This window comes from Ipomoea triloba, chromosome 13 (assembly GCF_003576645.1).
Source record: "Ipomoea triloba cultivar NCNSP0323 chromosome 13, ASM357664v1".
Classification (NCBI taxonomy): domain Eukaryota; kingdom Viridiplantae; phylum Streptophyta; class Magnoliopsida; order Solanales; family Convolvulaceae; genus Ipomoea; species Ipomoea triloba.
The window spans coordinates 26735278-26759465 of record NC_044928.1 but is presented as its reverse complement, the minus strand read 5'-3'; the positions used below and the strand labels follow the sequence as shown (position 1 = coordinate 26759465).

The following is a 24188-nucleotide window of genomic DNA, read 5'->3' as shown; positions in this document are numbered from 1 at the left end:
ACTACTTTCTCAAGCTACTGAAACACAAAAAATCAATATCATCTCCACTGAAGTTCGAATCCACCCCCTTCTATATGAGAGTGCAACCGGGTGAGAAAATAATAGGTTAGATAACATGAATTTTAAGCATTGGTTATCTGTGAATTTGAAAGGTGGTGTGAAGAATACAGTAACTGACAACTGGGGCAATTTTTCGCAATACCAATTTGGTGGCTATGGTGCTGGAGAAACCGTGCAGCTTTCACAAGGGAAATTTGGAAAATAATGAGGGAAATAAACTGGTTAAAACTCAATACAAAGAAGTACACGAGGAATACGAAAGAGCCAAATCCTCATGTGGTGGCAAGAGTAATGAAGTAGGAAGAAGAACATATTAGAAGCTGAAGAGAATGGGTAATGATCAATACAGACGTCACATTCACTAGCCCACATAAATCTACTAGGTGCAAAGGCGTTATGCGTACCACGAAGGAAACTGGTTAGCCGGATTTAGCTGCACAACGAAAGTGAACCACATCGCTGAAGTCGAATGTTGGACAATCTACACAGCATTAAAATGAGCTTGGGAAAAGGGCGAAAGGAATGTGTGGATCATGAGTGACTCTGAGGGAGCTATCAACATGATACATGGAGACGAGGAGCTAAGATGTCCAAGCAACCACATTACGCGTACTTGTAAGAACTGGATTAATAAAGATTGAAATTGTACACATAAGCCGCAAGGTGAACAAGGTTGCAGATAAGCTAGCCAAGCTTGCAAGTAGAAGAGAGTGCGAGTGGATTGAAATGGTAATCCCTTATAAAAATCTACGAAGAATTAGAAGCGGACAAAAATTTGATAACATATCAGAAGAGCACCTCTAGAGCTAGTAGGCAATAGCCTAGGCTGATCCCTTCCCCTTAGATAACAAAAATATTTGGCATTTTCTTAAATATATTTCATGATTTTTTTAAAAACAGTTTTATTAATATTTTTTTTTTTTGAATACTACTAACTCTATTAGATCAGTATTGCTTCCACTGAGACTCGAACCCACCCACCACCTCCCGTATAAAGGGAAGGGTTTGATACCACTGGACCACAAGGTGTAAAAAACAGTTTTATTAAAACAATACAAAATATTAACAAATTTATACTGTAGTACAGTGATAAAACCTGTTTGAAAGATGAATACAATTTTGAAAGTAGTCTTGTTCGGGAAAATTACTTGTTTTTCCCTCTTACTGAGTACACTGACCAAACAAAAAAAATCCATCGTAGAATTGGAGATCTCAGCGAAAATCTCTGGTTTGGTCTGGATCGTCCCCGGTGGTTCTGGAAGGAGCTAGATTCTTCTCCAGCTCGACACAAATCCACGTATAGATCCAAAGATATTCTCCACTCCTCCATTTTCAAATTTATAGTGTATCCACGTTTGATCATTGCATTGCTTTGCTCGTCGTCTCTACCAACTTAGTTCAAGCTCATCGATCGCGCGCTTATCTCAATTATACATCGATCACCGAATTTTTCGTAGTTAGTTAGGGGTTAACGCTTGTTACCCCATCGTAATGGACGCCGGATCCCCTGAATCTGACAGTGTTACCGGAATAGCTTTAAGTTTTCCGGCGAACGATTCTGATACGGGGTGTATGCAGTCCACTCCTAGGCTCCCTCGCCGCCTTCGCCGTCGCCTTCTCGAGGCTAAAAGCCCCTCCACCACCGCCCAAGATATTGAAGCCAAGCTTAGAGACGCTGAATTGCGCCGCCAGGTAATGCCAAAGCTTTTGTTTTCCCGAAAGAATTTCGGCGTTCATGTTATTGTTTAACATTCCCTTCCTGACTCCTGAGAGCTGGACTAAGTTAATTTGTAGTCTTCCAGAATGGAGTTATTGTTTCAGGGCTTAATTTTGCACTGAACTTAACTAGAAGTTGATTTCCAGAACTTTGAAGAAGATATTGGATGTAAATTGAATATTTTACTTGTATAGGGTGTGGTTATATGTTTACCAATACATATAACTTAATTTTGATTTCTAAAATGATTGTATTGTGGAAACTGAAGAAAAGGAAAATTGGAGTTGTCCTCTGTTTGAGTCTGATTTTTTGTTGCCATACTGCTAAGCCAGAGAATAATGTTAATCTGGATAATCATTAGTGCTTGGCATAGATACAATTTTAATTTTTTTAATTTTTTTTTTTTACTCCATAGTTAGCTAGGTAAAAATAAAACTCTTATGAACTTCACTTGCCTAACACCTTTTTACAGTATAATTTGAAACTTAATTTTATGGGATAAAGTGGCATTTGTTAAGAATAGAGTCCTTCCTCTTTTCCACAATCCATTATTGGTAAACTAACAATGCAATGGATGCGTGTAATTAAGAAGATTGTACCCATATTTCTATCAACTTCTGGTTTCAGTTATATTTATTAGGACACTCAATCCAATGCAGCAATTTTATGAGATTTTGTCATCCAAGGCACGCACAAAATTAAGATCTCTGACATGGTCATCTTCTTTACAAGATGAGGAGTTGGGGCAACGACTTGAAGCAAAACTTTCTGCAGCTGAGCAGAAAAGGTGAGATTTTTCCTATCATTATTTTAGTTGTTGATTTGTATTCTTTGGGACAAGTACTATGTTAGCTTCATCTGTTAGTCTCAATACAGTTTTTGACTGTGGACTATATAGAATATGCCCATCACAAGGAATAGCTGAAAATTTGCCTCTGTTATCAGTGAAGTTGCTTGCAGAGCTTGAACCATTACCTACAACCTTTAGGTATTTTCTTATTTCACTCATGCTTGCCACCATTAGACATCATGGATTGGTTGAGAGTGGGGACAGTATAAATAAGTTAAGATGCTGCAAGAAATCATTGGTGTTGCTGTGTTGATGATGCAAGCTCCTAAATGGGCATCTTTTGGGGAATAGTGTGGCAATGAAATATTAATTGTGATTTGTGCTGCTAGGTTTTAGTGAGCTCAACTGACACACTAAGTTCTTAAATGTGGAGCATCAAAAGTTCCATAATCAAAAGGTCCAAAATTTATACTCTCAGTCTTATGTGAAATTTGAATGCAATATGGTTAGAATAGGAGCATTTTGTGGAAAATGGATGTTCAACTCCTTGATGGATTTTTTTGGGGTGGGAGAGATGGGAGAGAAATTTCAATTCTTTAGCTCTAGCTAGTATGGAAATGAGAAATGAGAAATAAGATATGAGGCAAAAAACAACAAATTTTAAAAAAAATGTAGGATATGAAATGCTAGGAGATAAGGAGAATATGTAAGTATAAAAAAAATATAAGGGTATATTTGGAAATGCTTTCTCCTTAAAATGATTTGACTCTTACTGTTTACTATATGGACTTTAAGAAAATGTATGAAGCTCTTAATTAACTAATGCCATTCAATGATGACACAAAAGTACAATAAACCTAGTGAGAACAAATGACTATTATGAGTTTCTTGGTAGGTCTCTATTTGAGTTTGAAATTGCTAAGTCAAATATCATCACTGTTGATGAGGTGCCTACTTTGAATGATGTCAGATTGGATCAAATGACGAAGAAGCGGCTTAAGAACATAGAACTAGATTGGGTTTAGGAAGGGACACAAGAGGCAGAACTAGGATGAGCACAATAGGACGTGATTTGTGGGAATACACATGTAAGACATGAGGGATAGGAGCAGAGGACGTGATATACTTCAAAATGTTAGCAACCTCCCCAGACTAATCGAATTTGTAAAAGAAGGAAAGAAAGAGACATCTTAATAAAAGGTGACATCTATAGACTCAAGACACCTACCAAATTCAACAGAGTCACATTTATACCCTTTTTGTACATAGGAATAACTGTGAAAGATATACTTTAAAGACTTTGGGTCTATCTTTGTGACCTAGGGACAAACATCTCAAACAAAGTAAGTACAACCAAATGTGTGGTTGAATGGGAAATAAATATTTCGATGGGAAAGAGATTATGATATGGAGTTTTTCCCTTCAAAATTTGGAAGGTGTGTGATTTATTAGAAAGCAAGTTGTGGAAACAACATTGGCCTAGAATTGCTTGGGAACTTGCCTTTGAAATAGAAAGACCCTCGCAATCTCGAGCAATTGCCTATTTTTGTGCTCAGCCCCCATTTTATGACGGTTGTCCACATAAGAGGACTGATGAAGCATGCCTTGTTGAAGCATATAGGAAGCAAAAGGATATGAAGAATACTCTTAGCATTACTACTTTGCAAAATCCTAATGGGTACATGGAATTGAGTTTCAATTTCAACACAAAAAGCAAGAAAAAGATTGAGCATTTCAAAATGAATTTGCATGAAATATAACTGTCATACGAGAAATATCATCATTCAATGTAGGCACTTGTCACAGCAGACCTTTACGGGAAAAGTTATGGTCCAAATGAAGTCCAGAACTCAGACTACTCAGGAACAGTTGACGAGACCCAGCTAGTAGTTGAGCCTCATACGCTCGTGTGTAAATTGGTAACATCAAGTAGCGATGGCACTTGAGCTTCACATGCGTGTCTGTTGGTGACAAAACTCTAGAATGACTCGTTGGCTGCTAGCAACCTCTCTTAGCTCAGCTGGGTGGTGACAATGGGAAATGTCTACCCAAGCGAAGTTTGCTCATGGTAGCCCGTAGTCTAAAAGAAAAATAGACGAGAGAAAAAAATCCAAATTGTTGAATAGTAGGGACTCAAAGTTAGGGAATTTATTTTAGGAAAAAGGAGAGATTGATGGTGATTTTCAGTTTCTTCTCCTATGACTCTGTCCATAATCACCCAAAGAAGAAAGATAGGAGTTAGAGCATGGGTTACAACCAACATGTGACCAAGGCATTGACTCAATTTCAAGCCCACCTGAAGAAAACATTAGTTTAGATAGGGCTGGAGAATTACCCAATCCTAGACTCCTAGTATAGATGACTCTAACATACCAATTGCATTGAGGAAGGGTGTTAGGAGATCTACAAGCCATCCAATTGGGAATTATGTTACTTATGTGGGGTTGTCACCATCTTAAAAAGCATTTGCTACATCCCTTGATGATATTAGATTCCCAAAACAATACAAGAGGCATTACGAAATTCAGAATGGAAGAAAGCAATACAAGATGAGATTCATGCACTTGAGAAGAATGGAACATGACTGATTTGCCAGTTGGGAAAAGGCCCATTGGGTTAAAGTGGATTTTCACCATAAAGTATAAAGCGAATGGATCAATTGAGAGATTTAAGGCTCGGTTGGTGGCTAGAGAATTTACACAATCCTATGGGATAGATTATCAAGAAACTTTTGCTCTTGTTGCAAAGTTTAACACTATCAAATTTTTTCTCTCATTGGCTGTCAACCATGATTGGTACTTGTAATTGGGAAACTTTTGCTCTTGTTGCAAAGCTTAACACTATCAACATTTTTCTCCCATTGGCTGTCAACCAAGATTGATACTTGTAACAGATGGACATAAACATAAAAATGGTTTTCTAAATGGTGACCTTGAGGAGTAAGTCTACATGCAAATCTCACTGATTTTGAAGGAGGTTTGGCATAGAATCAAGTTTCCAAACTCAAGAAGTCCTTGCATGTCTTTAAACAGACACCCCTGGGCCTAGTTTGACAGATTCACAAAGGTGATTTTGAAGCTTGGCTATATACAAGGTCAAGCTGATCATACTCTGTTAAGAAAACTCATATAAAGAAAATTGTTGTATTGATAGTCTATGTCGATGATATTATTGGCATTATTGTTTCTCAAAGGAAATACATTTTAAATCTTCTTAAGGAGAATGACATGCTTGGATGTAAGCTAGTTGATACTCCTATGGATTGTCAAAAGAAACTTGTCACTAAGAAAGAAAGTACACTTGGAACGACTTGTTGGACGCTTGATTTATCTTCATACACTCGACCGGATATTGGTTTTGCCGTAACTGGTGTGAGTCAATTCATGCACAACCTTAACGAGAGACACATGGAGGTAGTCTACATAACTCTTAGATACTTGAAGATGATAACATGGAAAGGCTTATTTTTCAGGTATTATTCTTTTGTTTGGGGTAATCTTGCTACATGGAGGAGTAAGAAGCAATCAGTGGCTAGAAGTAGTGTAGAAGCCGAGTACAGAGTACTAGCACAAGGAATTTGTGAAGGGATTTGGATAAAAAGGGTTCAACCGTTCAAGTGAGTTCATCTCCTATTCTAATGATGTGTGACAATTATGCAGCTATTAGCATAGCAAAGTATACTGTTCATCATGGTAGGGCTAAGCACACTGAAATTGATTGACACTTCGCCACCTTTTGGTGAGACTATTAAATTGAACCACATTCCTACCAAGCAACAAATTGCTTACATCCTCACCAAATCTCTACCAAGACATAACTTTGAAGACTTAATTTGCAAGCTGGGATTACATGATATATATTCTTCAACTTGAGGGGAAGTGTTGAATAGTAGGGAGTCAAAGTTAGGAAATTTATTTTAGGAATAAAGGAGAGATTGGTGGTAATTTTCAGTTTCTCCTATGACTTTGCTTCTTTATTTTCAATTTCCTGATTTTGAGGAAAGAATTAAGCTTGACGGTAATAATGTGTTTACCGGTATGTGTTTGAGTATTATTTGAATGTTGTCAAGTATTTGAATACAATAATGAGCGTAGTGCCCAGTGTACAAATGAGTTGAGTGTTGTTTTTGTCTAGTAAGAAGTGTCGTAAGAAGTGTCGTCCCTCACTATGTGGTCGTGAGTCTTTTTATCCCTTTCAGCTTAGTAACGGAGCATTAATGAGGAGTTGAACGTTGGACATCAATGCTGAGGAGTTGAACGTTGGGCATCAATGCCTGAGGAGCTGAATGTTGAGGATCATCAATGCTGAGGAGCTGAACGTTGGTCATCAATGCTGAGGAGTTGGACCGTTGCGCATTGATGCTGAGGAGTGAGGTGTCTTGGGTAGTAGGTCATGCCAATGGTTCCGGGTCGGGTACCCAATTACCCTGTCACCAGCCCCCACTCCCTAGTTGGCGAGAATGGTTGAGGTAGCTAGGGAGTAGTAGCTTGGCACTTGTGCTGAAAATTTGGTATGTTGCCGTTTGAGCATTGATGCTGAGGAGTCGTTGGAGTGAAGTGCTGAACGGTTGACCATCCCTTCATTGCCTTCGAGTCAATGCTGAGCTGCTGATGGTTTGGATGTGAAGTGCTGAACGGTTGACCATCCCTTCATTGCCTTCGAGTCAATGCTGAGCTACTGATGGTTTGGATCAGTGATGCCCAATTATCCTGTCAAAGCTAATTAGTTCTTTTATTTATTATAGTAGTTTGTATATATGCTACTGTAATCACCTTTTGTTTTAAGTACGAATTTGAGAACTTCTTCACAAACCCTAGGTCTTTGGCTCTGATACCATGTAAACGTAGGATTGGAAAAGATATTTTGTTTTCACAAAGTAAAAGAAGGTCTTATTATATACTTGAGAGGATCCCTAAATAAGGTAAAGAAATAAACACGAATTCCTATAATTATGGACATAAATCCTACGTTACTATATTAGTAACAACATATATATGTATGTATGTATGTATGTATGTATGTATTTGAGTGAAACAAACCTACCTAATCTTCAATTTTTCACATCAGTCCATCACTCGGCCACATCATGCTTCACTGCTTTAATTGCACAATTGCATTTCATAGCAAGCCAACAATCCTTCCCCCATAGCTTTGTCATTGTTCGCCACTTGTTGCACGATTGTCACCGACTAGCCGATCACCGCCACAACTGTTGCATGATCAAAAAAGTTGTCTCTCCCTTCTTCGAGTTCTCGATCTCACTAGCTTGCAACAGTCGTTTCTCGCTACTTAGCATCTCAGTCTCTCACTCTTGCCCACCCTAATAGGTAGAGTCCTAAACCCTAAATTGAAGAGTGAAGAAGACCAAAAGTTTACAAGGAAGAATTGAAAAAAAATGTATTTGTGTTTGATTTGTTTATGATTTTCTTTTTTGGGTTTTTTTCTAAGTAGTGTAAACAAGGTAGGGTTTTTTTTTTCTTCTTCTTCTTCTTCTTCTTAAGTTGGTCGCCCATAATCAACACTGGTTTTACCATTGCATCAGATATTAGGCATTTTCATACAGTAATTTTCAGTTTTCTACCTGCACTAATGGCCTGTAGTAACTAGTAATTATGCGTATTTTGTTATTTTGATACTCATGTCTTTAGTTGAGTAGTTTCATAGAGGAAGGGAAGTTGATGTAAGCCCAAATTGATGACTAAAGGAACAATTTTGGTTGAATAGAAGGCATGCTGATATTAGTTTAATTTTGACCATTTATGAAAGTAATCCAGGATATCCAAAATTGGGGGAATATTAGGGCAAACTATATAGTGAGTGAATTTTAGTTTTACTTTTTAAATTGCTTCTTATTTTTTATGCAAATAGGTTAAGCATCCTTGAAAAAGTTCAGAAACGCTTAGCTAAATTGGATGAACTTCGACAAGCAGCTAAAATTGCAGTAGAAATGCGTTTTGAGAAACAACGCGATGAGCTGGGTAGTAAAGTTGAGTCACGTGTGCACCAAGCAGAGGTCAATCGGATGCTTCTTCTTAAAGCTCGTTGGCAGCGAAGGGTTGCAAAGAAAGAAAGGACTGCTCAGTTGCTAAGGAAAAGAATAATTAGAGAGAGAAAGTATAAAGAAAGTATCCAGGCTGCTATTTATAGGAAGCGTGCTGCAGCTGAGAAGAAACGATTGGGGTTTTTGGAAGCAGAGAGATCTAGGGCACGCGCAAGGGTATTACAAGCTCGGCAAGTGGCACACCGTGTTTACAGTCGTCGGGAAATTGAGAGGACCAAGCTGAAAGATCAACTAGCAGTTCGGCTTCGTAAGGTATGTTTACTAAAAAGCAGCTGAACAAAATAACAAGATTTTCCCCTTGCTATTGTTGTTCTATTGTTAGTGCATTTGTAATACTGACAGTATTATTTAAAAAGCAGCCAATGAAATAAAGTTCCTGATATGTTTGTTATTACCAGGCTCAATTGCTGAGAGCAGAGTATTTGAAGCACAGGAGAAACATGCATAGTCCAGATCAAGCCTGTTCAAGAATAACTGATCACAGAAAACTTCTGTTCAATAAACTAGCAAGGTAAATAAGCCATTCTTGGAATTTCTGTGATATTTTCATTTCTGTTTGGAGATTTCTTTCTTTAGTAGTACCTAATTGAAGATTTTAGGAACTATTCTTTTTGGCAAGTAATCTTCTTGAGTTGAACTGTGCCATTTTCTGTTTAATAGAGAGAATGGTTTGACAGTCACATGCATGTGTCCTTAGATTTTGGTTAGTTGGTTCACATGAACTTTTTCTGTTGTTTAAGGAGGTTAGTGCTTTAGATCTAATAACATGAAGAGAGTGCTCATATTTAAGTTCATGATTGAATATAAGAGGCTAGCAAGCTATGTAAGCCACCCTCTGGAACTGAAACAATGCCATTTTCCATAAACTACTGGTAGAGAGAGATTTGACACTCATATATTTTGTTAAAATCAAAATTTGTTGTTCATTTACAATTTTTTGCTGCTTAGAAGCTTAGAGCCTTGGGTTTTACAACATGAAGAGAATGTTCATAGTTAATTGCATACATATAATATAATTTAGGATGCATGAATGGTGTTGCTTGATCTTCAGTCGGACATACCAAGAATTTATTGCAAGATATTATGCCCATCTTTGAGATTAATTGGATATTCTTAAAAAAATCAATGATTTTTTTATTTAAATTTTCCCACTTTTAGTCCTGATCTAAAATCTGGTGACCAACAGCCAGAATGTGTCTTTTTCAAGGGTTAATATGTCTTTTCTTAACCTCCTCTCTCTTCCAGCTTCATTTTTTCTAATTCCTTTATATTTATATTTATATGTTTTAAAATAGCCTTGAGCTTCTTCTTTAAGAATAAAAGAAAAATTAGGACACAGCATGGACAAGAAGTGACCACCATGAAGTATTTTACTCATCCAAATTCCCAGATGACCCATAACACAAAGCTACTTGCGTCTCTAATTAATACACAAAATCCTAAGCAATCTCAGGCTACAATTATCAAAGACTCTTTGTAATTAACTCAATTAAAACCAAATCTGAGATGAAAATAAATAATTGTGTTCCATAAAACCAAATCTATAAAAAAAATTCTTTTAATCCTCTTGACAGCCATGGCATATATTTTTTGGTTGGGGTGTGCTGTGTGGGCTCAACTGCAGCTGTCAGTTTTCGGCCATACTAGGTTTCCTGATTTTATTTTTATTTTTTTCTTGAAGTAAAAGATGGAAGGGTTTTAACTGGAAAAAAGAAAAGAAAAAAGAAAAGGAAAAGCTGAATGGGGTTAAGAAAGGGATGTATTTACTACTGAAAAAGACGCAATCCTACTGTTGGTCAAAAGAAGAACTATAAGTGGCAAGAATTTTGAAGATGTGCACCAAAAGTGGAATAACATTTTTGGAATCAAAAGTAGAATTTTCTTTTGTTTACTATCTTCCAACTCTAGTATAAGATGGTCTTGTTTTGTTGTGAGTGTATGTCTTTTGCTTTAGAGGAATGTGTGCTCTTTAAAGTGCCTTTGCGTGCGCGCGCGCGCGCACACATATATATAGGCTAGATTAATTCCATTTTTGGTGCTAGATTTATAGGTGAAAATCCACTTTTAGTCTTTTTTTTTTTTTTTTTTTCCAAAACATCCCCATTTGGTCTTAGTATTATTGTGGCATCCATTTTTGGTCCTCCATTAACAAAAATGTTCAAATTTTGTAAAATACAAGGGCTATGAATTTTTTTCAAAAAAATAAAAATAAAAATATAGTGGGGCAACCCACATTGTATAAAAAGGATTGAAATGTCATGTATTTAATGATATTTCAACGATTTTTTTGATGAAGGAAAAAAAATGGTCATGCCACAATAATACTAGGACCAAAGGTGGATGTTTTGAAAAACAAGGACTAAAAGCGGACTGTCACCTATAAATCTAGGACCAAAAATGGAATTATCTCTATAGGTTAATATTCAAGTGTATCTACCTGTTCCCATGAGATTCTTCGTAAATGCACACAAGCTACTATGCAAATGCACACAGGGTAGCTTGTGTGCATTCATGTTGGGTGAATTGCACACAATCTAGTCTATGTGCATTCATGTAGTAGATGCCTTAGGTGAGAATGTGAGAATTGCATGAGTGCACACAATCTACTACATGAATGCACACAGCTACTCCAGGGTCTCCACCGTCATCCTAGGAGTAGATTGTGTGTATTCATGTAAATATGTAATAGATAGATAGATTGCGTGCACTCATGCAGACATGTAGTAGTTCGCAGGTTCTCACCTAAGGCATGGATCTCATATGAACGCAAGCCTGTGTGTGTGTGTGTGTTTGTTGAAACAAAAACTATGATAATATTATTAATGGAAAGAAATTAAATTGCTAATACAAGGACGATTTACTCCCAAAGAAGCGGACCAAACTGAGAGCCTATAGCCTTAGCCAGTGCATGGGCTACATGGTTCGCTGATCTCAAAATGTGATGAACAATAATAAAAACCCATAGATTGAACTAGAGCAATACAATCTTTCACCGCAAAACCAGCATAAGACAAATCCAATACCTTTAAGTTGATACTTTGATACAGATTTAGGTAGTCTGTCTCCAAGACAACGTTGTTTAAGCATCAGTCTTTAATCCAGGATAGAGCCTCCCCACACGCAAGAGCCTTGGCTTGATACTGATCCTGGATAGAATAGAGTAATCCATTCTTTGTAGCAATGAGTTCTCCTTTCTCTGAAAACAAGACCGCACTGTACCCTACTTTACCCTAGTCGGGAAAAATAGCAGCATCCACCTTACAGCTCAGATAACCTGGGGGTGGGGGAGAGGGGGTGGGGGGAGTGGCTACAGTTTATGTGTTAGCTTGCAATCCTGTTGCTGGGAATTGGGGAATCACATCTGCAAGCTTCCACCCGATTCTCTAGTTGGACAGTAGCTGACACTGCAATTTTCTCCGATTCCAGATTTTTACCATCCTACAACAGAGCGTTTCAAGCCTGCCAAAGCTCCCAGAATGAAGACAATCTTAAATCTTTATCACTTTGTCACCTTGATTACCTGTTAGGATCTCTACTAACCCCTGTGCAAACGTAGTCTCAGAGTTTATAAGATTCCCATGACAAAAAAGTTGCCAGACTTGCATTGCTTTTCTGCAGTGTAGAAAAACATAGTTTACTGATTCTTCACTCTCATCACAGTTTATTCCACTCAAAGCTAGACTGATTCTGTTGTTGTGTGATTTGTGTCCCTAGTTCAACAAGGCTTCTATAATCATTACTTACCGAGTACTGGCCTCCCAAATCTCCCTTCCAATACCAGCTATCCTTGTAAAGGGGACTAATAGGGGTTTTGAGAATGAGATTAACATCTCGGGGCTAAAAAATGTCTCTTAAAGGGTCCTCATCCCATGTGTGATCATCCATGTTTACCAGCGAAGAGACAGTAGAGTTGGTAAGCCCTGGCAGTGCTTCAGTTTCAATGTAGGGGTTGTTGCTATCCGGGAGCCAAGGTTGAGCCCAAATATTTGTCTGCATTCCATCCGTTATTCTTCCTGCTGCTCCTGCACTGAGGATGTTTTAGCTAGCATGGATTATGGATATTGGGTTGCTGCCTATAGTTGCCTCGAGAAATGAGCATCTTGGAAAATAAAGATCTTTAAAAATACGGGTAACCAATGATGTGGGATTGTGATACATGCTGGGGCCATGCTTATTTAGGAAGTCTTATTTTATTACAATTACATTACATAGTTTGGATATTGTTGAAATTGAGGGATTGAAAGACCTGGCGGGTGGAGAATAACATCCACCCGCCAGTTAGCGGAAGCAAAGTATGTAAGAAAACCAGAGAATAATATAATATATGAATGCATTATAATGAAAGAGTACAATATGGTTCTTCTCTATGCCTCTATATATACTAAACTAGCTACCAAATCTACCATAATAGGAATAGGTAACCCTAATAGGAATAGGAAACTAAGTCCAGCCGGAATAGGTAACCCTAATAGGAATAGGAAACTAAGTCCAGCCCACTAGGAGTTTCCTAATATTCAACAGAAACTAAGTCCAGCCCACTAGGAGTTTCCTAATATTCAACACTCCCCCTCAAGCTGGAACATTTGAAAGTTCCAAGCTTGGATCAAAACAAACACTCTACCTCACTCAAAATTACAAATGAAAATTAAAAGCAACTAGAGGATAACAGTGCTGGATGGCTTCGGAGGGACAATGCTATACACAACCCTTGGAAATGCATCAAGGGCGAAGCTTGTCACGAACGTCCTTGGGAATAATGGCACCAAGGGTAAACACGAACACCACCACAGCAACATAAGCACTCTAGGATGGATGGCTTCACTATGCCTGACCCTTCCTTGGGAATGAAGACGAATGCACCAAGAATGGAGCTGAACACAATCCTTGAGAATAAAGGTGAACACACCAAGGACGGAGCTGAACATGATCTTGGGAATGAACACACCGAGGATGGAGTTGAACACGAACCTCGGGAATGGAGATGAACACACCAAGGATAGAGTAGGACATGCTAACAAAGCCTTCATTGAACTTCATTGAGAGCGGTAGAGGCGAAAAAGGGAGCAAAGAATAGCAAAGGAGTTTACTGTGAACTGCTTAACAAAAAAACAAAACTCCAAACACACTTCTGCTGAACCAAACACTTTAAACCAAACTCCAAACACACTGGAAGCAACTGTGAACCCAAAACCTTATGAACCAAAATCCAAATACACTCCAAACAGACTCCAATCACACTGGAATGAACAGGCGACGGTGGCCGGAAACTGGCGGCGGTGACCGCGGCCGGTGGCGGCGACGGGGAATTCCGACAACACGGGCAGGTGCGTCTCCTCGAGACGATTCCAGTAGTGGTCGCGGCGTCCTGATCGGAGACCGGGTGACGGAGATATGGCCGGAAAACTCTCGAACTTCCCGACGGCGGCAGCGGCGCGTGAGGGCGCGTGCTGCGGCGGATGGCGATCGGGTTTGCGGCGGAAGACTCGTGACGATGTTCCCGAGGGCTCTGTGGTGTTAGATCGGAGGAAGAACCACGAGATCGACGGTGAACGTGAAATAGTCGCGGTGGCGCGGCGATAATTCCCGGCGAGGTGCGGCTGCTACGGCAATGGGGATTGGGTCCTAGGGTTTAGGCTCTAATACCATGTTGAAATTGAGGGATTGAAAGACTTGGCGGGTGGAGAATAACATCCACCCGCCAGTTAGCGGAAGCAAAGTATGTAAGAAAATCAGAGAATAATATAATATATGAATGCATTATAATGAAAGAGTACAATATGGTTCTTCTCTATGCCTCTATATATATTAAACTAGCTACCAAATCTACCATAATAGGAATAGGTAACCCTAATAGGAATAGGAAACTAAGTCCAGCCCACTAGGAGTTTCCTAATATTCAACAGATATTAAGAAACTACTAAATAGTTATTAAAAAACTATTGAATAGTTATTTAACTTATTACTCTTAGTCTTCGAATTACTTTAGGAAGTTTAATTATTCGAAAACTACCAAATAATTAATCATTTTTAGTTTAGTAATCTTTGTGGAGTGCTACTTAGAATAATAGAAAGGAGAAATTCAAACCCAAAAAGGGTCTGAGGGAGTTTTGGGTCTCAAGAAAACCTAGTGTTTTCTTCTTTTCCTTTTCCAACTATTATTCTTTGTTCTTTTTTTCTTTTATGTTTTTTTGCCCGTGACGTGAGCATATAAAAGATTGGTCAAGAACCGCCAACCCTGTTTGCCCAAGGGGGCTAAGTTGAACTTGTGCAATCACTTAAAGCCAAGGCCCCCAAACTGCTTAGGGACACTTAGTCAGTCCCAAGCCAACCACCGTATCCCATTCCCGTACTGCCCATCACTACCCCACCAATATTTATTTATTCATGAGTCTTTCTAGCCTAGGTTCTCACAGAAGGTTTTTGTTAGAAAATATTCAGCTGTTGAATATTTTATTCCTAGGGAAGAGGAAAAGGTTTCCTTTTCCTTGGGCAGCTCAAAGTCTTTTGTTTAACAGTCCAAAGTCTGTACCTTTCATGCCTATATATATATTGTGTTGTAATCTGAAGAATATAATAAGATGAAGTAATATTTTTCTGTACATATAATCAGTTTCAACATGGTATCAGAGCCATGAGAAGCTTTTCTTGAAGTTCCAGCTTCCTCTTCTTCACTGCAGAAATTTCTTCACGGCAGAAAAGCTGTTTTCTTCACTGCCAAGAAGAAAATTTTCTTTCTTCTTTCCCCTTGCTCCACTGTCATCACCACCTACCCAGAAAGGTTCACCGGCGTACGGCGACCAAGACTGGAAGTTCCGGTGGAATTCCGGCCTGCGTGTGAATCTCACGCGCCACCGTCACCAATGCCACGAGTTTCCACTCGCCGGCACGTGAGCCCATCTCCGGCAACATTTTCCGGCCAGATTTTCCAGATCAGTCCACCTTTTGTATGTGGCCCTACGGTATTTTTCTCATAATTTTCCAATGATTATGGCAGACCATGAAATTTTGAATAGTATACTGAAAGTTGCCAGGACCACCATTTCTTCTACTGCTCTTGCATTAAAATCAGACTCAGTTTGGGTCTTGGATTCTGGAGCCACTGATCATATCACTGGTAATCCTTCTTTTTTCTCTCAAATTGACCTCTCGGACTCACTTCCTGCCGTTACTTTTGGTGATGGATCAAAAGGAAAGGCTAAAGGAATTGGAAAAGTTAAACTTCATTCTTTATCCTTATCCAATGTCCTTTACATTCCTGGCTGTCCATTCAATTTGATTTCAATTAATCAACTTACTCATTCCCTCAATTGCATTGTTACTTTTTCTTCTAATTCTGTGGTTATTCAAGACCATCATACAAAGAAAACAATTGGTGCAGGATATGAATCAAGAGGTTTTTACCATTTTTCATGTTCCACCTATACCAAAGCAGCTTGCACTGCTACTGTTTCAACTCTTCTTGAGCATTGTCGGTTAGGACATCCCAGTCTTAATAAATTAAGACAACTTGTTCCTGGTTTGTCAAATTTAAAGGCCATAGAGTGTGAATCGTGCCAACTTGGGAAACACTCAAGAGCCTCATATCCTAGTAGAGTGAATAGGAGGGCCAATACCCCATTTTATTTAGTTCACTCTGATGTTTGGGGACCATGTCGAGTTTCATCCACTTTGGGTTTCTCATATTTTGTTGTCTTTATTGATGATTTCTCTCGTTGCACATGGGTCTTTTTAATGAAGAATCGTTTTGAATTATTTGATGTGTTTCAAAAATTCTACAATGAAATTGTGAATCAATTTGGGGTATCTCTCAAAATCTTACGTAGTGATAATGCGAGAGAGTATTTTTCTGACCCTTTCACTTCTTTCTTTTCTACACATGGAATACTTCATGAATCTTCATGTGCTAGAACTCCTCAACAAAATGGAGTTGCTGAACGGAAAATTCGTCATCTTGTTGAAACATCTCGTACATTGCTTATTCATAATAAGGTTCCTAAGAATTTTTGGGGGCATGCTATACTTCACTCTTGCTATCTCATAAATCGGATGCCTTCTTCTGTTTTGCAAGGACAAATTCCTCTCCATATCTTGCGCCCACAAGAACCTCTCCATAAGATCCCACTGCGAATCTTTGGGTGTACTTGCTTTGTTCATGATACTTCTCCAGGGCGTGATAAACTCGATGCTAAGGCAATAAAGTGTGTTTTTCTTGGAAATTCTCGCCTCCAGAAAGGTTTTAGGTGTTACTGTCCTAAAACACACCGTTTTTATACTTCCTTCGATGTTACCTTTTTTGAAACAACACCTTTTTTCTCTTCCACCTCCATTGAATCTGATTTCTTAGGAGAGCCCATTCTCCCTGTTCCTACTTTCTCAGAACCTGTATCTCCCACTGTTCCTGAAAGGACCATACCTATTCCTGAAATAACTATACCTCCTCCTACTCCAAACATCCAAGAGGAAGGACATATTCCACCATTGTTGTACACCTACCAACGACGCAATCATCAAGATTCACAAGAAAGCAGACACCCAGTTGAGTCTTGTCCTACATCATCATTACCTAATGATACTGTCGAAAACACCACAAAAGACTCTCCCATTGCCAGTCGAGTAGGTAAAAGATCCACTCAAAATCCTTACCCTATCTATAATTTCCTTTCACAAAAGAATCTGTCTCCATCATATTGTGCCTTCATTACTAGTTTGTCAACTGTTTTTGTTCCAAACAATGTCAAGGAGGCAATAGCTCATCCAGGATGGAGACAAGCAATGATTGATGAAATGGAAGCACTTGATTCTTCCGGGACTTGGGAGTTAGTACCTTTACCTCCTGGAAAAACTGTGGTTGGTTGTAGATGGGTATACAATGTGAAGGTTGGTCCAGATGGACAAGTTGATAGACTTAAAGCTCGACTTGTTGCTAAAGGATACACACAGGTATTTGGCATTGACTACACTGACACCTTCTCACCGGTAGCCAAGATCACCTCTATCCGTCTCTTCCTCTCAATGGCAGCCAATCGCCACTGGCCATTGTATCAGTTGGATATCAAGAATGCTTTCTTACATGGTGATTTGAAGGAGGAAGTATATATGGAACAGCCTCCTGGCTTTGTGGCTAAGACTGGAGCGAATCTTGTTTGTCGTCTCAAACGGTCACTCTATGGGTTGAAGCAATCTCCACGAGCATGGTTTGGGAGATTTAATAATGTGGTTCAACAGTTTGGCATGATTCAAAGCAAAGCTGACCATTCTGTTTTCTATAAACATTCTTTTGGAAAAAGCATATACCTTGTGGTCTATGTTGATGACATTGTTATCACAGGGGATGACACAGAAGGAATAAATCTGTTGAAGAAACATTTGTTTCAACACTTTGAGACAAAGGATCTTGGAAAATTGAAGTATTTTCTTGGTATTGAAGTTGCTCAATCCAAAAAGGGTATTTATGTGTCCCAACGGAAATATGCTTTGGATATTCTTAAAGAAACACACATGACAGATTGCAAGCCAATTGACACACCCATGGATCCAAATGTCAAACTTCTTCCAGGACAGGGGGAGCCTCTAGCTGATCCAAGTAGATATCGAAGATTAGTTGGCAAATTACTATACTTAACTGTCACTCGTCCAGATATTTCCTTTGCTGTAAGTGTTGTTAGCCAATTTCTACAGAAACCATGTCAAAGTCACTGGGATGCAGTCATCAGAATTTTACGATATGTCAAAAGATCTCCAGGTACTGGATTGCTTTATAAAAATCATGGACATACAGAAATTGTGGGCTATACAGATGCAGATTGGGCTGGATGCCCTTGGGATAGGAGATCAACATCAGGATATTGTATTATGTTTGGAGGAAATCTTGTTGCCTGGAAAAGCAAGAAACAAGATGTGGTTGCACGCTCAAGTGCAGAAGCAGAATACCGGCAATGGCACTTGGAGTATGTGAACTGATTTGGGTTAAGCATCTTCTCACAGAGCTAAACTTCTATAAACTTGGTCCTATGAAATTAATTTGTGACAATCAAGCTGCTCTGCATATTGCATCTAATCCTGTTTACCATGAAAGGACCAAACATATTGAAGTTGATTGCCACTTTATACGAGAAAAGGTTGCATCTGGAGATATCATTACCACATTTGTTGGGTCGAATGATCAACTTGCGGATGTTCTCACCAAATCTCTTCGTGGACCTAGGATCGAATACATTTGTAGCAAGCTTGGAGCATTTGATTTATATGCTCCAGCTTGAGGGGGAGTGTTAGAAAATATTCAGCTGTTGAATATTTTATTCCTAGGGAAGAGGAAAAGGTTTCCTTTTCCTTGGGCAGCTCAAAGTCTTTTGTTTAACAGTCCAAAGTCTGTACCTTTCATGCCTATATATATTGTGTTGTAATCTGAAGAATATAATAAGATGAAGTAATATTTTTCTGTACATATAATCAGTTTCAACAGTTTTCAGCAGTAAAAAAACACTCATGGAATAAGTTGGCATAGGTTGAGCAACACTCTTCAACAGGACCTCTTTGCCTGCCCATAACAACTTGAAAACTCTAGCTTGGTTGTATGCAGACTGGTCTGAATTAATAGTATCCAGAATAGACTTATATTTACTTCTTGTTTTCATACTCCTTTCCTCTAATTTCTCTTATATATATGCTATGGAGTTAACATGTTGTATGTTTATCAGGTGTTGGATGCAATTTGTCAAACAAAGAGGAACAACATTTGCATTAGCTAAGGCATATGCAGACTTAAAAATCAATGGAAAGTTGGTCAAAAGGATGACATTTGAGCAGGTTGCCTCAAAGATTAAGTCTGTTTCAATCATTCAAACGACAAAATCTTTGCTTCATAGACTTGAGAATCGCATCATTATCAGCCAGAAGGTTCTTGGTGCCAGCCGAGTGTTTAGTTTAGGAAACATTGATCATCTGCTGCTCAAATGTGTTGCCTTTCCAAGTAAAGGGGTCAATGTAGATAAAACAACACAGAAATGCAGGTGGGGAAAAGAGAAGATTGAAACAGTCAAGCTACCAAGGTATCCAGTGAGGGTAGTTCTCTGTGCTTACATGATTTTTGGTCATCCAGATATGGTTGTCATGGGAAATGGGCAGGATGAGAATGCTCTTGCTGAGTCTGCAGGAATCTTTGTGAAAGAGTTTGATTTATTGATTAAAGTTATTTTGGAATGGTCCATTCAGTCCCAATTCGGGGAGACTGTCCATCCTTCTTCAGACTGTCTAACTTTTAGATCTCAGCTGGAAGCTTTTGATAAAGCATGGTGTTCTTTTCTATATAGCTTTGTGATGTGGAAGGTCAAGGATGCCAAAATTTTAGAAAAATATTTGGTGAGAGCTGCTTTTGAGCTGGAGCATTCAATGTCACAAGCTTGCAAGCAGTCTGGTGATCATATGCCTGAAATGCAGGCTTTGCAAAAGCAGGTGTGCTGTACAAAATCTTTTTTTTTTTAACCATATTGAATAATTTATATGGTGGTTAATATTTTTGTGGATTACCTTTTCTTGTTAGGTTGCTGAAAACCAAAAAGTTCTGCGGGAAAAATTGCATCAACTTGCTGGTGAGGGTGGAATCAAGCGTTCAGGACACGCACTTCATGAGACACGGTCAAGATTTGCTGACAAAACTGAATCTAGTAGTTTATTATCCTCTTCATATCATCATACTCCTAGTTCAGGTGGTTTGTTAGACAGCTCTGCATCCAGTGATGCCAAGAAGTGTGATGTTGTAGAAGATTTTCTGAGCGCCCAGCATGATGGTGCCTCTTTATTGAAGCTCCATAGTTCTTCAAGCAATCAAAATGGTTCCTTGACTCCTAAGAGAACTCAAAATTTTTCCAAGACTGCAACAATGCCAACAGAGAATGAAATACTTGTGAATGAAATTTTTCATGAACGTCCTGGCTTCGACATTCTTAATCACAACCAGATACACATTAAGGTAACAACTGACATTTCTATAGGTCAACTGGCATTTCTATTCTATAGGTCTTGTATCAGTTTTCTTTTATGTATTCATCAAACCGAATTTCATGCTTCCGTGATATGCAGACAAAAGTGAGACACACAATGGACAAGGCTTTCTGGGATGGAGTCATTGACTCAATGAAACAGAATGAGCCTGATTATAGCTGGGTTCTTAAGCTCATCAAAGAAGTTCAAGATGAACTGTGCAAGATGTCTCCTAGTTGTAGACAAGATATTGTTGAAAAAATTGATATTGATATTCTCTCACAGGTACTGACCTTTTAAATCCTATATTTTATAGGTCCGCAACTCTGTTTCTTGGGGATTGACCTGATCTTGTTCTCTTTGTCCCTTCATCAGATGCTAAATGCTGGAATATTAGACATTGATTATCTAGGAAGGATCTTGGAATATTCGTTATTGACGCTGCAGAATTTCTGTGCTCCTGATGATAAGGATGAACTGAAATGTGCTCATCAGAAATTATTACAGAAACTAGCTGATATTCCACAAGCTGCAGATAAATCTAACACTGAATTTGCTCTTGTCGTAGTCGAGGCCCTGCGCTTTGTTTTACAACAAATTCAGGTGGGCATTTGAAGCCTTAATTATTCTCTCTGCTACTTTGAATTCTCATTTTTATAGTTGACGTAATAGGGGTGTTAAAGTAGTGTAGCTTATAGTTTTTTTAGGAATTCATGGCACTTGGTAAATTACAAAGCTATTGTTTTTTCATGGAAAGAAATTTGTCAAACTCCAATCTTGTATGAGCATGTCAACGTAGTGAAATAATTGGAGTTATCTCTTTTCTTCCAAAAAGTTTTCTTAAGTTTCAAATTCTTGGTCTTTCATTAACTATACCATTCATGTCAAGACTTGAAGGAATGAGAAGAAGGGTAGTAAAGTACTCTTATAACAGCAACCTGTACATTGAGATGTGTGCTTGATAGTCATGGATAACACTTGCTTTTATTTGTAAGAAACATAAAAAACACTTTGGTATGCAAATTTTATCGCATACAGGTTCCTATTTGATTTTGCAGTATGGCTCACCATATTCATCTTTTTGACAAGGTATAAAATCTTAATGAGAATGTCTGCAAATTTTCACAGAGACTCAAGCAAAGTAAAAATAAAACCCGCATCAGAGGGTTGGAACCTTATATCAAGGGGCCTGCTGGTGTGGAATACCTCAGAAATGCTTTTTTCAACCGTAATGGACCTCCTTCTAAGGCATATGCCTCTCTGCCTATGGTAAAGGAGTTGCTTTCTGCTTTGATTTCAGAGTTCGAGAATGATTGGAATGATCATTTGAATTCTCTATCGGCATTGGGGTTAAGCAATGAGAGGTACTCTCAGGATGAGGCTCCCTCCACCCTTCGTGCTGGATGTGGCATTTTTAGGGAACCAAAAAAAAATGTTATAACCTCAACTACCGCAGGTTAGTTTTTGATAATACTAAAATTAGCCAATTCCCTAAATTTTCATTTTTTTTCTTAATTCATTTAATATAAATTGTCCAATGTCCATTATTGATTTAGGAGTTGAACACCCGGAATGTAAGGGAGATAAAGTTGATCTCTTGGTGAGGCTTGGGTTATTGAAGCTTGTAACTGAGATTGTGGGTTTAACAGTGGAAAAACTGCCTGAGACTTTGAAGTTAAATTTCTACAGATTGCGAGCTGCTCAATCTGAGGTCCATAAAATCATTGTCATCTGTATCAGGTGGGTTCATATTCTGGCTCCTCTATACCCTGACTTATACACAACGTACATATCATTGGGACTCATAGACACTGTTTGTGCTTTGACTCTTTCCGCAAAGATGGTGCTCTATGGAATTAAATGTACATATCACTATATTACTGGTTGTGCCTTGACCTTTGTTGGTATTAAGTGATTATCGGCTACTTCTTGCTGACCTATTGACTTTAGGTGGTACTAGTAGACTAGCTATGAGGGAAAGCCATAAACTGTTTTCTGTGCCAGCCTACGGCAAGTAACACGACTGTACCAAGCCTGTATTGGTGGTTGGCATCATAGCTTAAGTTCTAGTATTATTCAACCTTTGGTATTAGTCACTCGAGAATCGGTATTAACCTTTCCTTGTGCAATTGGTATACCTGCCTTCTATAATTTTGTCATTGCATGCTGTGTTGCTTTCTCCACGCCTGTTTTCGGATAACTAACAATGTTAACGATACTAAGGAAGTATTTACAAGAAGAATTATAAAAGATTCACAGTTATAGGTTAGAAAAGGAGAAAACAGGTACTTGTACTGCTTTTGTTTTTAATTACGTGGTGGCTTCTTCTGATGTCTTTACAGTATATTGGTCCTGCGGCAAACCCTTCTTACCGAGCACCTCGTATCCAGTGCTCAGGACATGGAAACTCTGATAGGCAAATGTGTTACGCGGCTGTATGAGCTGGTGGATAATACTGAGGATGCAGGCATATCAGAAATCGTAGAATCAATGAGCTCTTTTCTGGAATCTGATGAGACAGAGAAGTCCCAAGCAAGGAAGGAGGTAGTGAAAAATATGCTGACGAAAAGCTTGCGATCTGAAGACACAGTCTTCAAACGGATTTCACATGCTATCCGCTTGGCAACCAGAGGAGTTTTACTAGGCGGAACTGGTCCCAAGGGTAAGAAACTAGCAGAAAATGCCCTTAAACGAGTTGGTGCCTCTGTTCTTACAGAAAAGTTGGTGGAAACCGGGGAGAAATTGTTAGTCGTTGCAATTGCTTCTGCCAGTATTCATAGAGCATGGTATGCAGAAGTCCTTAGAAACTTCTGATTCTTCTTCTGGGTGATCAGTAACTAATAAAGAAGTCAATCAATGCATTTCTATCTTTGATTTGTAGACTGTTTAAACTCATAGATTGTTTAGTGTCCAGTGTGAGGATTCTAATAGTTGGATTTTTCATGTTTAAATGTATTGTATGCTAGTCTGAATCTGAGTTTATTATACTGTTTCATATATGGTTGAATATAGGTAGGGAAATGAATGAATATAGGTACCTGTTCAATTGTTCATCAATGATGAACTGGAACATGCCTAAATTACACTCATTTCCTTCCCATTTTATGTTTGGTTTTGGTTCAATTACTAATGGTTGCTCTTACCTGCTTATAATTTAATGTTTAGTGAATAAACATTTATATATTTAGAAAGAATAAATTTTTATTTTCATTTGTTTGACATGATTAGTTTTCAATTATTGGTATATATATTTTTGAATGATGAGAATAACTTGCAATAACAACTTGAGAGTGTACACGAAATAAATTTTGTTTATGTGTAATGGCATGCTTAGTTGGATGGAAAATCATTCCATGGAAAAGCTTTTCCAAAAAGTTGAGAAAAATGAAAGATTATATTGTTTGGTTGGATGGAAAATGATTTTCATGGAGTTTGACTTTCCAAAGAGGAAAACAAATTCTGAAGTAGAGTTAGGTATTTTGTTTTCTAAAAAAAGTGGGAAGAAAGTATTAAGTTTTAGACTATTTTACACTCAACCAAATTTATTAATTACATATGTATATATAGCCAAACCATTATTA

The 24188-nt window shown here is 38.4% G+C and overlaps 1 protein-coding gene across 3 annotated transcripts; it reads left to right on the top strand.

Annotated features, from left to right (window-relative positions):
• The first annotated feature begins 1208 nt into the window (after positions 1-1208).
• Positions 1209-23730, top strand: LOC116002620. 3 transcript variants are annotated; one of them, XM_031242785.1, is made up of 12 exons: positions 1209-1752; positions 2437-2564; positions 2676-2765; positions 8436-8880; positions 9027-9139; positions 19326-20079; positions 20168-20596; positions 20707-20892; positions 20983-21210; positions 21736-22063; positions 22164-22347; positions 22950-23730. In XM_031242785.1, exons 1-12 carry the CDS (start codon positions 1552-1554, stop codon positions 23419-23421), a joined length of 3558 nt encoding a protein of 1185 aa, XP_031098645.1. In that variant the 5' UTR covers positions 1209-1551; the 3' UTR covers positions 23422-23730. The 3 variants fall into 3 exon arrangements, with proteins under 3 accessions (XP_031098645.1, XP_031098646.1, XP_031098647.1); XM_031242786.1 differs by lacking the exon at positions 2676-2765; XM_031242787.1 differs by lacking the exon at positions 2676-2765 and having other exon boundaries at positions 1642-1752; positions 2510-2564.
• Positions 23731-24188: the final 458 nt, after the last annotated feature.